The sequence below is a fragment of the Scardinius erythrophthalmus genome (assembly GCF_964197995.2).
Source record: "Scardinius erythrophthalmus genome assembly, chromosome: 6".
NCBI lineage: Eukaryota > Metazoa > Chordata > Actinopteri > Cypriniformes > Leuciscidae > Scardinius > Scardinius erythrophthalmus.
Window position 1 is genome coordinate 21,812,837 of NC_138226.1, and position 16,898 is coordinate 21,829,734.

Here is a 16,898-nt window from a genome sequence, read left to right on the forward strand (position 1 = left end):
GCGAACCCAAAAAAGCTGCATCTAGCTTATAATCTCTTGAATATGAAAACACAACAAACAACAAATCCATTTGTCTTAACCCTTGTGCGTTGTTCGGGGTCTTTTTGACACATTTCTAACTTTCATTCATGTGGATAACATGGATAATTTGACATGGTTTAGTGTAAGATTTTTGCCCATCTTTTGGAAAATGCAGTTTTAAGGAAATTAATTTATGCCTCTGGTTTTATAAAACCGACTGTGTGTGAATGGGACACTGTTTTATGCCTTTCCCTGTATGTTTTATTTCTTCCGTCATTTACATTCAGGTTAATTTTAAGAATGCAAGTATTTAATGAATTCATTAATCGATTAAAATAAGAAGTTCATTAATAAGAGCATGCATTGTAATCACACTTAATTTAATTTATATGTCTTAGCAGATGGACAGCTGCTTACAAGGCAAACAGTAGTGAGTTAGATCATGTCACATCTTAGCCTAAGCTCTGTCTTGCTCCATTGTACTAACAGACGTACCCTAAGCAAATGGTATGCATTAGCTGTCGGTTTGCTAAGTGAAATCAATACTTCACTAAAACAGTCATTAGCAGACCACAGTGCAAAATATATGTTGATGGAACTAGCCATTATCTTCTTTGCATGTATGCATAAATTGCTTATAGTGTTCTTCTCTATTGCATTAGTCAGTTATAGCCTATAGCATGAAGTGAGCTGGAAATAAACTGGTTGTGTTGACTGCAGTGTTATTTACAGGGAAGTAGGTGGGTTCAAAGGTTAAGTGTCTTTCTAGAGCAGAGGGGGGGAAGGAATGTTGCCACAGTGACCTAACATCCGATCACCCTCAGCTGGATCATCACCGTTTCCAGTTTCTGGATGAAATTTATCAACACTAAACAATAAGCAATTTTTAGTGTCTCAGTGTAAAAAGGAAAAATATGATAGTATAGATGCACGGTGTTGTGCAAACATAAATGGGTTTGGATGAATAATTGAGGCTGTGGATGTTCTGACATAAGTGCAAGATATAGTATCACACATGCTACTCACCCATCCATACAAAGCTATTAAATAATCATAGATGGGAGGCCTACAGCATGACCGTATGAGCAGACACACATTAGCTAACCATCTGAAGTCCTGATGAAAGGACAGCACAGCCCCTGGGACAGCAAGAGGCCTTTAACTGAATAGAGGCTGATCGATACAGAATAGAGTTTCAGATTCACTGCATTAGCCCATCATCCAAAATGGGCTTTATATTTCTCACATTTTGAACTTTATATTCATTAAAAATTCTGAAAAAAAGTATCATGGTTTCCACTAAAATATTAAGCAGCTCTACTGTTTTCAGCATTGAAAATATGCAATGTCTCAGCGGTTTCAATGAACCGAACAAAACGTGACTACTCGGTCACTCAAATAGCTTGTATGTGGCAGAAGAAAAAGCAGAACACAGGAGTGCAAGTGAAGCAGAATGAACAGTTTATTGTACCCAGTACAGATTATAAACTCAGCAGTGTAAGGTACACATTGTGAGGGGACAAGGTTAAGCCTGTACAAGTGCAGACAACCCTTCTATGGTGGATGTTGAGACAAGCCCCTCGTTCCATGAGAAAACGGTTATTTTATAAGCTGCACCTCTCATTTAAAGGCACTGCTCTCGAACCCACCAGGAAAGGGTGTCCGGTAACCACTGGTGTGCAGTCACTGCAACACAGGGATCCATTCAAAACATACATAGAGTATCTGTTACAGGCAGAACTATACAGCTTATACAATAAAATCAAATAAATGCAGACTTTGCAAAAATATATAAGTTCATCTTTCAAAGGAAAAAAGAGAGAGAGAGAGAGAGAGAGAGAGAGAGAGAGAGAGAGAGAGAGAGAGAGAGAGAGAGAGAGAGAGAGAGAGAGAGAGAGAGAGAGAGAGAGAGAGAGAGAGAGAGAGAGAGAGAGAGAGAGAGAGAGAGAGAGAGAGAGAGAGAGAGAGAGAGAGAGAGAGAGAGAGAGAGAGAGAGAGAGAGAGAGAGAGAGAGAGAGAGAGAGAGAGAGAGAGAGATAAATGAGAGACAAATGCAGAGAACTCCACAATTTCTTCTTTGTCCAGCATAAAGCGATATGTTAGTGGACAGCTGATCATTGAATATGTCATGCAAAAGGTAGCAGTGGTCTTTCGTCAACTTGAGATTGGCAATGAGTAGCTGACCAGGAAAATATATTTTTCTTGTACCTTATTGCATGCAAGGCCCTGCTTTCCTGGTGCATTAAAATAAAGAACGATGGCAAAATAAAATGTTTTTGACCTTTACTTGCACTAAAGCATGGACAAGTTCTGACTAGTGCATCCCTTTTGAAAGTAAGAAAATTATATGAACCAATTCAAATTTTGGCTTTTTGGGGAGTGTAAAATTAAATATTCAACAGGCATACAGAAATACATTTAAAAAGGGTTAACAGTCTTGTGAAGCTGACTAAATATACTTAAGAGTGCCTCTGGTTTAACTTCACATCAACAACCCCTGGGTTAACCAGCAAGAAAACAAAAAAAAACAAACGTTTTTATAAAACTAACACTTGACAAAGGATTCAGAACGAAACCAATGATACAAAAAGAACATGTTCAGTATTCCTCAGCATAATTAAAGCGGTCCACATTAGTTCAACAAAAGTGTATAAAAGCCAGCTTTCTAAAGAGTCTAAAGAAACAAATGGGTCATTTTTTTATTTACCTCCTTGCAAAACAAAGCCCTTTTGACTTCTTGTCTACATGGTTTGGAGGTAAAACAAAATAAATGGAGACCAAAAAGGCAACTATTAAATAGTGCTGCATTTAAGGGTTTTTCTGTGAGGATGTCTCTAAATAATTTGTTACCAATTTTTCTTTTTTTTTTAAAAAGCAGATTGTCAAAAACAGAATTGCTACAATTCTCGCAGTGAGATCCGTCAGTCTTTTGGCGCCGGGCAGCTCCAACTCAACCTCTTCATCTCTGCGGCAGAGACCGTTTGCCACGAGGAAGGTTTAAGCGTGGGAAACCAACTCTCCTCACCTCCTTGACACCTCCTCGTGGGCTGACGCCAGGGAAAAGGTGGCTCGCAGATTTCTCCTCGTTCTTTTTTAATGATTGGGAGGGTTAATCTGGAAGTGGGCAACAGTTCAAAAGGAGTCGAGGCAAGAGGGACAGATGTGTTTCAGTCAGATCAACGGTTCATGCTCAGTACACATAAGCGTCAGGGAAAGGCATCCCAGCAACACACTGCTCGCCACCGTCTACCAAGTACGAAGCCCCTTCGTCATAGTGCGCCAACGGAAGAGTGTCGTCGTCCACTCCGGGCAAGCCGTCGGGGTCTGCTTTAAGGTTGGGCCTTTGGTTGTCTGGGAAGGCCATGGAGAAGAGGGCCTCGGGATCACACACAAATTTGTACACATACCTCTCACCAGCAACCTGAAGAGAGAAATGAGGCATTAGATTATCAAAAAACAAAACAAAACAAAAACTTGGAAAATTGGAGCAACTATTGTCATTATGACTAAAGCATAAAGTAAAAGAAATGTGAACCTGCCTTTACCTTCTGCATGATTCCCTTCTCATAATAGTAACGAAGTGAGCGACTCAGCTTGTCGTAGTTCATGGCCGGTCTGTTCTTTTGGATGCCCCAGCGTCGGGCCACCTGAAAACGCAGACGAGGATTATTTCATTAACCAAGCTTTATTTAGTTGCCAGTTTCATTTGGATAGCAATTTAATGTGCACAACCACAACTGGAATGGAATAAAAACGGTTTATGAATAAAGCGGTGTCACTTGCAGGGAAATTGACAAAATAAAAATGGAAGTTGTAGCCACCGGGAAAGCCAATGCTTTGTGTCATAAATTACTTGCGATTTAGAACGGTCAAACGCTCGACAAAATTCAAGTTTGCTAACAATCCGTGGCAGATGCCTTTTGTCTGAGCAACAGTGTGTCAGTTCTGGGAGCCAATAATCTGGGCGAATAATTCAGTCACATGACTTTCTGGATAAAATAATATGATATGCATTTAAAAATGTATTCTGTAAATGTGTTTTCCTTAATGAAATGTCTAAATGTCTTAAGTAAGGGTTAATGCCTGACGAGGTGTCCATTGTCAGGTATTAATGGACGACGGCGAGGCGTGAACCGTTCGACGCGCAGCGGTTGCCTCCGCCGAAGTCCATTAATAGCTGACAATGGACACCTCGAAGGGCATTAAGACGCTTATACCATGGTCACTTGTCAAATAACACATTTTTAAAACATTAGTTTATATTTTAATCAGTTTTACAATCGAAATCTAAAGTTTTTACAAACAATAACTTGGTTTCCCTGGTTACGCCTGACGGTTTATTTACTAGGTGTCCTCAGGGTTCTCAAGTCTCACGCATTGGCCGTGAGACACACGCAATTCAACCAGTTCACACGCTCACACGCCACACCGTGTATTTCTCACGCTGAAAAGGCAATGCCAACCAAGTTGTCCTACAAGCTTTATATATAACGTTGTATACGAGGCGCGGGCACACAAAGTGAAGGTTTCTGCCGCCAGCACGTATCTCGGCCAGATTGCGTTCGTTAATAGGCAACATAGATGCGCGAACTCACGGAAGTTGACGGAACATTCTCGGCCACCGTACGTTCGTTACTAGGTAACCAACAACATCGCGCGAACACACGTCGTGATGATGGAGAAGGTAAGTTGGAAGAAAGCTCGTCTAACATTTTAAGGCTAGAACATTTAATATATAGCCCATCGTTTACCTTATTATTGATGCAGTCAAAAACTCTACAGCTACTTTGCAACCAGGCCAGAAGCTTTGGCTCAGTTTGGCTAGCTTACGTTATCTGAAACTAAGGGAAATGTTTGTGGGTATGGGAAGGAATGAAGATGTATTTCTTTTTATTTCATTTTATTTTAAATAAATTTAAATGTATTTATTTTATTTTATTTTAAATTATATATTATACTGTATTAATAGTATTTCTAGTTACATTAAGGCTACATACGTATTAAAGCAGAGTGCTCTGGGTAATATATATCCTGTCAAAACATACATTAATCATTGCCATTGCATTTGTATTTTTCAAACACTTACAACACAAAACACATTTCATAAGCTGGAGTGTGTACTCTTGTGTACACACACACACACACACACACACACACACACACACACACACCTTAATAATACACTAATATGTCATTTGTTCACAATGTCCCACCACACAATAAATCATTATGCCGTTTCAACTAGACACATTCAAAATGCAAAAATATTTGTTTTTCCAAACTGTTTGGAGCAATTTGTTAACTTATTTGTAATTTTGAAATATAACATTAAAGAGTATATTTGATGTGATGAATTGCTCTGTCATTTATTAGATTTACTAATTGTTATAATTTCAATTTGTGCTGGTTAATTATGAACAATGGGTAAAATTGGGGGGCGGGGACAGGTGGGGGCGGGACTCCATTAGGCTCCTCCCCCAACCACATGTGATCTCACTCCAAGCTTTTGATAAAACTTGAGAACCCTGGGTGTCCTCTATCACTTTTTAATGGACACCCTGCAGCCAATCAGAATCGAGTATTCACCCAGACCATAGTATAAAAAGGAATAATTCACCACCGGCAAGATGGGTTTTTAATAAAACTTAGCTGTCTACGCAGTAGAAAGGCAGAAATTGTTTTAGGGAATACAAAGTATGTACAATGTACTGTACACTGTACAAATGGATTTTCTTCATAAATAATGTAAACTAATGAAGTACGCTTTAAAAGAAAATACTATTTCAGTCAATCTACTTCAAAATGTCATGTTTAATTCAATGTCATTTGCTGTTTCTTTGTAAATTGTGAAATGTACTAGCAATTTCTGAGTGAAAACTGGTTCAAAGTACACAGATTTGTTTTCCCAGTGTACAATCTGTAGTTTTAATGAAAGCCCTGTCAAATAAACCAGAAGATCTGGGAGCAGGTAAGAAAAAGAGAAAGAGTAAGCACTGTTCATTTACATTGACTACCAACATCGTAACAATTCAAAGCTGATAAAAAAATAAAATAAAATAAAATGACAAATCCACCTTAAGTAAGAATTTTTATTTTCATCTTAATGGAAACCCAGCTACCAAAAAACATGGCTATTGTAAATGGTGTGTGTGCTTGAAACTAAAAATATTGAATTTAGGTGCTGACCTCTTCTGGCTCAATAAGTTTGAACTCCATTCCACGTCCTGTCCAGGCAATAAAATGACCATTGGCAGGATCATCCAACAGCGTAACCAGAAACTGCCAAAGCTGGAGGGAGCCACGACGTTGGTATGGTGGGCCGTCCCGATAAACAGAGGGCTCTTGCTTTACCTTCCCTGTCAGGAACAAGAATGATGAGGATTAGAGTTTGCCACAGTGGCGTGAGCAAGCAGACGAGAAATTCCAGAACACATGCTGCTAATGTGGACGCAGTGTTCATTTCACACCGCCATACTACAAGGGGGTGCCTAAGTGATTTTTAACAAAAAAGAGACTGAACATTTGAAAACTACTGAGATGGCTTGACCATTAACTTGTCTTTCAATTAAAACTATAGATAACCCATGGTGAAATCTTGGTGAATACCTTCAAGTCTCTCGGGAACAACGCATGTGTCGTCGAAATACAACTGTTGATCTCGGTCAAATGAGAAGTCTACAGGCAGAGGGAGGAAACAAAGATACTGTAAGATTAAAAAAGGATAAGATTATTTTAGCAAGCCAAAGCTGCATTGAGGCGATGTATGCGATAATGGCGAGGTCACTTACTCTCATGGTTTTGGTAGCAGCTTGCTGCTCTCCCAAATGAAGACTGACACTTAGGCACTTCTGCAAAACAACATGAAAAATGGGCCCATTAAAAAGGAGAAATTACCAATCATAAATGAGTCAGAAGTTCATTTAAATGAATAAAAGAAATACTATAAAATTGTCTTTGTTGATAAAATTAATAATGTTAACTGTTCCCAGGGTTATTATGGTTGAGTAAAACCATACAAACGTTGTTGATTAAAATATATGTATATATAAAATTAATTGATTTATTTCAGCTAGTGTTTCCAAAGCAATATTTTCATTTAGTTTAACTTTTTGAACTAAAAGAAAACATAGGATTTCAAAATAATAATAAAAACTATAATAGTATCTCAAGTATACTAAAAATAACACTGTCTATTCCTTAATTAGAAATAGAGATTTAAAGAGTGACATGTACTTCTGGATTTGGCATCTGAACAGAGGTTTTGAGGGAGCTCTGAAAGCGTAAGACGATGAAACATAGTGATTCGGATGGAACAGCTGGGCCGTGAATGTCCAGTCTTGCACATCTGTTAGTGCTGGCTAAGCTCATATCAACACACCAAAGATACACGCAGCATTAGCAATGAGTCCACTGAGTCACCAAATAGGATTAGCCACTGTGACAAGATACTGGACCATGACAATCAAGTTTTATCTGTCCTTGTGTGTCCTGGTGATTGGGCAGGCCACTCTGCCCCTTTGCTGTCTTACTTTGAGTATGTGATCCTCATTGATTGCATCAGATGCATCATCTGTCAGGCTGCTGTACAGATGAAAAGACTCAGTTCAGCCGCCCCCATGCAAATGTAATATGTGACGTACACATTTACAAGAAAGGACGGTAAGAGGATTTGGAATTACATCACTAACCTGCAAACATAAACCTAGAGGGATATTATAACACTAGAAGAATGCACAAGACTGAATGTATGGATTACAAACAGGAAGATGAGCTAAGCTGAGGGGTTTTGGACAATAGGATGCATAAATTAACCCTAAACTGAAGTGGATTACCCTCAAATACGAGGATTACCCTCAGATTCGAGTTTCAGTGCTTAGGACTAAATAACCTTGTTAAATGACACGTTCACCTTTGATTTATTTGTTAATAGGGCTGTCAATTTATTGAAAATGTTCAAATTCATTAATGAATCAGAATTAATTCCATGTCAATATTTCCTGATATAATAAAAAATGTCCTGAAATATACATTTATACAGCATTATAAAAACAAATAATTTTTATTCTAAATATTTTTCTTACAGAACTTACGAACAGGTCAAAGGCTTTACCATGTTGATTTGACAGCCCTGTTTATTAATTATGCTGCACTTAAGAAATGTCTGAGCAGCACTGCCTTCTCTGAATGTCTCTTTGAATGTAATGGTTCAAGGTGTGCATGTGTGCATGCTTTTGTTCGTATACACCTCACTAAACAACGCTAAAAGTCACAGGCCCGCGCAAGCACACAAAACCCATTCCACGCCCTCACCCAGAGAGCTCTCATGAAGCCCAGCCAGATTGTGAACACCCAAAAACATTTCTAAGAAATGGGACAGTCCTCACCAGAGTCAAAGCAGAAGTCTCGTGGCTCTTGCTTGATGGCCATTGGGTGGAAGGCAGCCTGGGATGGGCCCATGTTGGGAACACCTTGCTCAGCGTAGCGGGGGTCTAGAAGCTCCTGTTTGAAGCCCTGAGGAGGCACAGGAACCAGAGGCTCTGACATTTGCCGATGGTAAGGTGGCCTTCCATCTCTTGGTGAAGTGCTGGGGACCTGTGGCATGAAGTTGGGTCTTCCCTGGGTGTCAGAAGGTGGGAATGGAAGACAAGGCTCTGAAAGTTGCCGCTGAAACCTGCAAGATAACAGCAAAAAATATAAATGTTCTGGTAATGTGAGACAGGATAAGGAGCAGCTTAGCACTAGCACTAGAGTCTTCTTCTACTGGCTTTAAATTATGTGCCACACATTCTCTGGTAAGCTCCCAGGAATTCAGCTACAGGTGGCAGGACGGGATGCCAGCCAATCTGTTCTCACGGGGGTCATATTATTATACCACCCCAGCTGTGATGTACACCACTTTTTTGAAATCAAAGTGAGCATTGCTGAAAGGTCATCTGTCATATATCATTAATACAATATAATAAAATACAATTCTAATAATAATATAATATAATATAATATATAATTATATAAACCACTAATATATACACACTACCAGAAGTCAGGGGTCAGCAAAAAATTTTTGTTGTTGTTGAAAAATTTGTACTTTTCTTCAACAAGAATGCCAAGTGACAGTAACGACATTTATAAATGTTACAAAATATATAGAATATTATGTTTCAAATAAACATTAAAAAATGTATATTAAAAGATTGTAATATTTCACAATATTAACATTTTTACTGTATTTTTCATCAAATAAATGCAATCTTAGAACTTCTTTAAAGGGGCAGTAAGTAAGAATTACTCCCATCTAGTGGTGAATTTGTATTTTGCAATCAAACTAATTTTGCTCTCCAGCGCCTCGCGTTTTCAAATGCGCGTTGCATCTACGGTAAGCGATATGTACCAAAAAGCTTTGACAGGATGTCTTCTAATAGCACCTCGTCGAGTTTTCCTTCTGGTGAACTGGTTTGTTATTTCAAACAAACTACAACTTGACACAACGAACAAACGAATGTTACAGTTTTGAACAAACAAAACTTACAACCTTGTTTATAGGACCATCTCTACTTTACTCAATAGCTGCTATTCATCAAAGAGCCTGTTTAACTTTTAACTATGTTCTACTGTCTATATCAGTGTTTCCCAACCTTTTTTCAGTCAAGGCACCCTTTGAAATTAAAAAAAAATGTGTGGCACCCTACACTAGTGTTGTCACGATACTACTTTGATACTATACTTTGAAATGTGCTGTTTTTTTTTTTTTTTTTTTTTTTTTTTGATGTGCACAAATAAATGACAGGTAGGCTACCATAAGATTTTCTTCTTCCTGTTCCTTTTTTTTTCTTCGTTCATGCATGTTACAAATGAATGAATGAATTAAACATTTTTAATTTTATATAATATATAATTTTGTTATAATTGCACAAGATAGCTTGTTTTTACTATATTTTATGTAGCCTAATAATTTCACAGTAAATCTCCAAATTAATGTAGAAACATCATAAAGACAGTATATTTCAAATAATTGTTTAATGGCATCTTTTTATGAATGAAGTGTTATTTGATTCTGATGTCACTGCTGCACTGTCACATGTGGATCCCACAAGCGTCCCATTTTCTCACAACTCTTAACGTTCATTTAAGACTTTATTTAACTAATTTAAGACTGCTCTCATGAGGATACTCAAAGCGAAAGCTCGAAAGAGAAGTCGAGTCTGGCGCGCGTCGTGTCAGCATCACAGGACAGCGCATTCTCTTTTGTATTTTCTCGCTTGCATGGTTAGAAGCATTTGCATGAAGACGAACGTGATTATATAATGTAACGCTAGCCAAAGGATGACAGAAAAAAATGCTGCTTTAATTGCGTTAAATATTTTTAACGTGTTAAATTGAAAAATATTAATCGCACGCGTTGCGTTGACAGCAGCACAACCGATGTGAATACGCGGCAAGACGGACGTTGTGACAATTCGTGTGTATTTGACTGTAAGCGCATCAATGAAAAATAGGCAGCTTTATGTGGACGCACTGGGAATGAGGCACGGGAATAAAATCACATGCAAGCGCAACCTCCGCAATTCAACGCCAAAAACTTATGATTTGCATTTGTATTATAAATTTGTGCGCATTATTTGTTGTTATTAGAGACTTCCGACGATCCGAGATTGATGGTAAAGATTTGTTTTTTTTTACACAGTTTCCCGCTGGGAAACGCTGGTCTATATAGGCTAATAAAAAAATAAAAAGCCTGTAATTAAGACCTTAACATTGACTTACCTGTCGAGAAGAAAGCAGGCAACTTCAGCGTCTCTTTTGAAAGCTTTCTCCTGCATTAGCTATCCCGACATTATAGCTAATAACCCTTGTTTTTGTAATCTCCGATCACGTTTCCTTTTACGGTCTTATTGTGGAGTTTTTCGACTAAGAGGACTCGTTATCCTGTGACTTAACCGTGCAGTGCAGCCTTTTAAACTTGCCGGGGCAGTGACAAAAGCGCCTCTCACTGCTCTGCTCCGTTTCTGCTGGTTTCAGTCACTTGACGCGGGCTCTGAACGAAAACGCGTTGTGGAAACGCGTTGGCCTAGTACTTTTTGTCCCTCTCTGCTATTATAGTTTTTCAAGATGGCGGAACTACATGGAAGCCTCCGTGGACCTACCCGTCCCATGTATATAAAGATAATAAATTCTTCGTTTACGAGGATAAGTCAGATCATTGGCAGAGGTATTTGGACACCATTGAGGACATATTTATGAAAAAAAATATTGATTTTAGATAATAAAATACCTAAAAAGTTACTTATTGTCCCTTTAAAAACATTTAAAAAATCTTACCCACCCCAATCGAACACTAATATAACACATCCCAATTTATGTATATCGTAGTGCTCATTGTAGTTCACTTTTGTCCTTCATACATACTAACAGTAAGATATAAAGTATTCCATATAGTAAATAGAATACACAAGTTCACTGAAGTTCTAAAACCATATAGAGACTGACCTAGGTTCATTATTGAAGTGAGGTTCACGGTTTAGGGGTGGACAGGGCACTGCAAAAGGTGGGCTCTGGCTGTGGTGAGGGAGTGTCGTCTGGCTAGGCGAGGTCTTGGTCATTGAAGGCTGCCCATGAAGGAGACGCTGTCCTAATGTTGTGTTGGAGACAGGGGGAGGACTCTGTTCATGCAGCGGACGTGTCCCCAGAGTGTTGGCGGAGCCACATGGCGAAACGGGTGTTGAGGGAGGAGTCAATGGCTTAAACCCAGCTGTGGGCTTCCTTTCATAGGCACTGTATTGAGGAAAATGAGAACAGTCAGTCATCACACTCAACATGTTGACAAGAAAGTCTTGATGCTGAGATGGATATAAGAAAATACCTGTAGCTATAAAGGCACTTCTCTCCATATGGCATGGGACTTCTATCCTGGCTACAGGGGGAGAGCTCTTTGGAGGGACTCAGTTCCCGTTTGATCTTTGCCAGTGGCGGACCATGAAACATCACTGTGGGAGAAAAAAAGCAGAAGGAGATGTTTCTAATCGAACACATCAACAAAAGTGCAGTGAAACGCTTCAGAAGGAGATTCTTCTCCACCATTAAACTCCCATATTTCACGGGTAATGACAATCGACTGTGAAGCATAAAAGCTCTTCGTTCTGCCTATCAGTATCACGGTGCAGAACAACACATGCAATCAAAGCACTCCCCTCTGATTTCCATCATAGCCAAGTCAATACTCATGAATCAGTGTGGTCGTAATTCAATGATTGTGAATGATTTTCCTCCCCGCACTGTAACCATTAGCCCCTGGATCTCTGCATCAAGCTCTCATATCCGGCGCCACATAATGGCCAACGCAACTGGATCCACACGAGTCGAGCCAGATAAATCACCCAGACTGTACTGGGCTTAAGAGACACTCAGTAGGCACGTGAAAGCTCAAAAGCATGCGTTAAAGGGTTTGCTCGCCCAAAAATTACCATATTCTGTGTGCTCTATGTGCATTGATCATATGTGAATAAAAGCCTAAATTAAACCTGTGCATCATTTAAAAGTGATTGTGTAGCTTCAGCGCTTTCATGATGTCTTTATGAACTTTTTAAAGCATCAAAGTTTTTGTGGAATGGATTTTCATTAAAAAAATCTTCATTTGTCTTTCGAAGATAAAAGTATTCAGAGTTTGGAACGACAATTTTTAATTTGGGGCGATGGTGCATGCACTCTTTCATATAAACTAAAGTGACATTTTCTGCTCTGTGGACATTGGGGTTTTTGCAAGAGGAGAGGCCACTCCCGATTGATATGGTACTGGGATAGTGTAGGAGGGCATGGGGTGCCATGTGACGTCCAGATGACCCGTTGATACTGAAATGACTGTAAAAAAGCTTGCACATGAAGAAACCCATGGCTTACGCTCAAAAAGTGCCTCATTTTATAAACAGCATGCCACAAACGTTCATAACAATCTTCTGCTTTTCAGTAACGCCACGCTGACATGCAAAACTGGACCAAAATGCATGCCCTGGTACACACCCTGTCTCCCAGCCTCAACATCAGACGAAAACAAAAACAAACTTCAGTGACAAAACGGGGGGGAAAATAACATAAAATGCTCCACCAAGCATTCCTCAAGTATTTCCTTTGGCTTTGATTCCTGTGGCCAGGCTCTAACAAATTGGGTGCATTTGGACAGAGAACCCTCAATGAAATGAGATTCAGTAGCTGTGGATTCAATGGGTTTAGGTAGGCAGTGAGGGGAAGCCTTTTCCTCTCACCCTTCCCGTTGGAATCCGGTCCATTCCAGAGGCTGAACAGAGTGCATGAAAGTGTGAAATCTGATTATGAGCTTGGATCATGTGATGCTGATACCAATCGGCTGATTTGACTGAAAAAATAGGTAGTTGCGGGGGTTCTCGCTGAGAGGATTCAGGCAAGAATGAAAAGTGGAAAGACAATTTAAGTCCTAATAAATCAAAGCACTATTGGGTTGAGTGTGTGGGGATGTAATACTAGTGAGCCTGACCAAGTTAAAGAGCAAATCAATTTCTTTAAAAATTATCGCATGCTAAAATATATAATATAAACTATATAATGAGCTTCATTTGTGAGGCTGACTGTTGGCATCTTCAACAAATCAAATCAACAAGAGTGTCTGGCCACTCAGTACCATCCTTAGTCTAAGATCTCCTTTGTTTCCCATGAAACTTTGGCTTTAAATTTGAGCAAGAGATGAATAATAAATAGCTTCAAGAGTTCAGCCTCTGCCGTTTTCCCTAGCCATTTCTGGACGGCATCCAAAGTACACTGCCAAGGAGAATAAATAATACATCTCAAGGTACTCACAGCTCTCCGACTGGAAATCTGGGACAAACTGTTCGTCATCGGGCACCTGAGCTGTGGAGAGAGATTGGAGAGCATTAAGGAGTCGCAAACAATGCTCCCTGCTGATAAACATTCGGCAGATCAATGTCATTTTGTCAGACAACATTTATCGCTATTTTTCTGTTCCTCAAAAAATGAACATGATCTTAGTGCCAACTTTTTGGACACTGCCGCAAAGCTGGTGCAACAGACCAAATTAAATGGCTACCGTGTCATGAAAAATAAACAGGAGCTGGGACAAAGTGTAACACTTAGAAATGATATTATAAGAAATGTTCATGAGTCTGAAATATAAATGTCAGCTGCATGACAAAGCACAAGTGACATTGCATGAAAATTAATAGGCTACAAACCTTCTGCGATCCAGATCTCCTGCAGCTGGCTGAGGTCCTGGAAAAGTTCTGCGGATGACAGGCAAACCCAAGACAGTCAGAGAGCTCGAAAACCCACTATGATCCAAGTATTTGATAAATGAAAGGCAGCCTTCAACAATCACAGCATCGATCAAACTACTTTGAGCACATATACTTCTGCTCTCTCACTGTTAATGTATCTCCATAATCTGATCCATCTGCTAAACATGCATTAGTCATGTTCATTAGGTTGAAATTACCCTCTGTGTCCTGAGCGAGTTCAGTCTCCACTAATTTTCTTTTTCTCTCATTAACTGGTCGGATATACGGTTCCTCCACTTGCAATGACTTCTGCTGTGGAAAAATACTTTGGTCAGTGTTGACTAATTTAATTTAGATTTTTATGTTTTTTTTTTTTAAGAAATGCAGAAGTATACTTACATTAGGTGGGACCATAAATGGTACTTGCTGGTCATAAAATCCATCCATTTCACCTGGGTCTTCAAGGAGGCTCCCAGAAAAGGGTCTTCGCTTAAAAGCGATTGTTATATTGATCTCTTTGGGTCTGTTTGCTCTAAGGGGGAAAAAATGGATTAGTCATTCAATAGATCTATACTGGACAGTCAAGTGTGTCCCACATCAAAACACCAAGCCCTGCAAACAGGCTGACAAAACCCTCAGATTCATCCTCCCCCTTCTCTGTCTGTTAGCCATCACAATATCCCTCCGTATGTGTAAGGACAGAGAGAGAGAGAGAGAGAGAGAGAGAGAGAGAGAGAGAGAGAGAGAGAGAGAGAGAGAGAGAGAGAGAGAGAGAGAGAGAGAGAGAGAGAGAGAGAGAGAGAGAGAGAGAGAGAGAGAGAGAGAGAGAGAGAGAGAGAGAGAGAGAGAGAGAGAGAGAGAGAGAGAGAGAGAGAGAGAGAGAGAGAGAGAGAGAGAGAGAGAGATCTACGTAATGCAATCTGCAGTAGAGATGAATGTAAACCTTACATAAGCAAAGCTAACCATCTGTGCCCATGATTAGACTATGAAAAGAGTGATGAGCATATATTAAGATAAACTTAGGAAAATGGAAACCATACATTTCATGATACATTGATATTCCAGTTATATTACTGGTCCATGAATAAACATTTAAAAACTAAATTGTTGGCCAAGCATCTATTCTGAGGAACACTGGATAGTGGATACTAACTTAAGTGTATCAACTGCACACTTGGGAGGGGCAACTGTGAGGACTATACCAACTTTTATTGTGATGCTTCACCACAAAACAACTCTCTTACTTAATACTATTTATTATAGAGAATAATAAACATATATAGAACTATACATATATAAAACGTATTAATTTAACGTGTTAAGCATCCATGTATATATTAAAATAAAACAATATACATAAGTATCATGAGTATTAACAACAATATATTTTGTTTTATTATGCATTCGTTTTATTATGCCAACCTTTCATGTGACTCAACACAGCAACATACATACATACAGACGTATACATACGACAATATTTTTCTTTAATTATTTTTTTTACTATGCATTTATTTTTATTAATTATAAATATTAAATATATTATTTAATATCGACAGGTAGGCTACAGCTACAATTAAATGTTAATAGATGATAAATTATGGAAGTCTAACTAAAATATAAAAAATTCTGACAATTATCTGCTAACGTTAACATGCCATGAGAGATAAACTTGAGAGACACGGAAAACTTCCGCGGATAATACGAGTTCAGTCATAAGTAAGATACAGTTTACATGCACAACGAAACAGCTCGCACTTTCACCCGTTCACTATATTTAAAAACCGCACTTTTCTTATTCCAAACATGCATAAAAAATAAAAAATAGATTAGTAGAAATAACTCAAAAACACAGAAAACGATATGACCAGCAACGTAAATCGGCAGAAAACAATTGTTTTCATTCTCTCTCTCTCTCTCTCTCCTTTAAAAAAAAAAAAAAAGAATAACGTTACACTTTTCAAATACTTTACACACTTTGAATATTATTATGGTGGAAACAGCCGAAAAATACCCTTAAAATTAAGTGGTTAAAGCAAATCTATAATTGAGCAGGGGTGAGGACCTCCTCCCACTCGGAGCCCCCTGACGGCCTCTTGTTTTTCTCAATGAAGTGAAACTCGATCCGTGAGGGGGGGAAAGAACGAGAGACCTCCATTCACAAAACCATACACTGTTCAGGCTGCACCGACCTCACCTATAAATGTCAGGATAGTGCACTAATGCGGACCATACAAGCTTCTGTAACAACAGCAACTGAGCAAAATATGATAGAAAAAACTTCGTGCATTAAAATGGTTGCCAAAGTGTATAAGCCCTCTCTTGGAGAAAATGGCGTTCGCTTTCCCCCAAGGCGAGATAGCTGTATTTGCCGTTGGAATCCCACGATTAAACTTACGCGCTGCGGAGAAACAACCGCTTTCATACAGATATCAGTGCACGCCGTGCAAATATTTGAAGAATGAGGGTTAAACTCACCCTATAGATGACGGCTCGCAATGGACTCAAAAACCACGGTTTCAGGTTGTAATCCCAAAAGGATGCCGTCCGCTCGCACTGATCAATACATGCGCTCTCTCCAACACTCAAAACTTGAATGAGGTTTTTGTAAATGGACTGCTC

The 16,898-nt window shown here is 39.1% G+C and overlaps 1 protein-coding gene across 4 annotated transcripts; it reads right to left on the reverse strand.

The window, feature by feature from the left end:
• Nucleotides 1–1,466: 1,466 nt before the first annotated feature.
• Nucleotides 1,467–16,898, reverse strand: etv5a (ETS variant transcription factor 5a). 4 transcript variants are annotated; one of them, XM_081368490.1, is made up of 13 exons: nucleotides 16,755–16,898; nucleotides 14,676–14,808; nucleotides 14,495–14,588; nucleotides 14,235–14,282; nucleotides 13,843–13,893; nucleotides 11,879–12,002; nucleotides 11,506–11,790; nucleotides 8,406–8,692; nucleotides 6,810–6,869; nucleotides 6,628–6,696; nucleotides 6,208–6,377; nucleotides 3,567–3,668; nucleotides 1,467–3,442 (listed from the first exon to the last, which is right to left on the reverse strand). In XM_081368490.1, the coding sequence occupies exons 2-13, from the start codon at nucleotides 14,721–14,723 to the stop codon at nucleotides 3,212–3,214; spliced, it is 1,569 nt and encodes a 522-aa protein (XP_081224616.1). In that variant the 5' UTR covers nucleotides 14,724–14,808; nucleotides 16,755–16,898; the 3' UTR covers nucleotides 1,467–3,211. The 4 variants fall into 4 exon arrangements, with proteins under 4 accessions (XP_081224616.1, XP_081224617.1, XP_081224615.1 ...); XM_081368491.1 differs by having other exon boundaries at nucleotides 2,101–3,442; nucleotides 14,495–14,585; XM_081368489.1 differs by having other exon boundaries at nucleotides 2,278–3,442; nucleotides 3,561–3,668; nucleotides 14,495–14,585.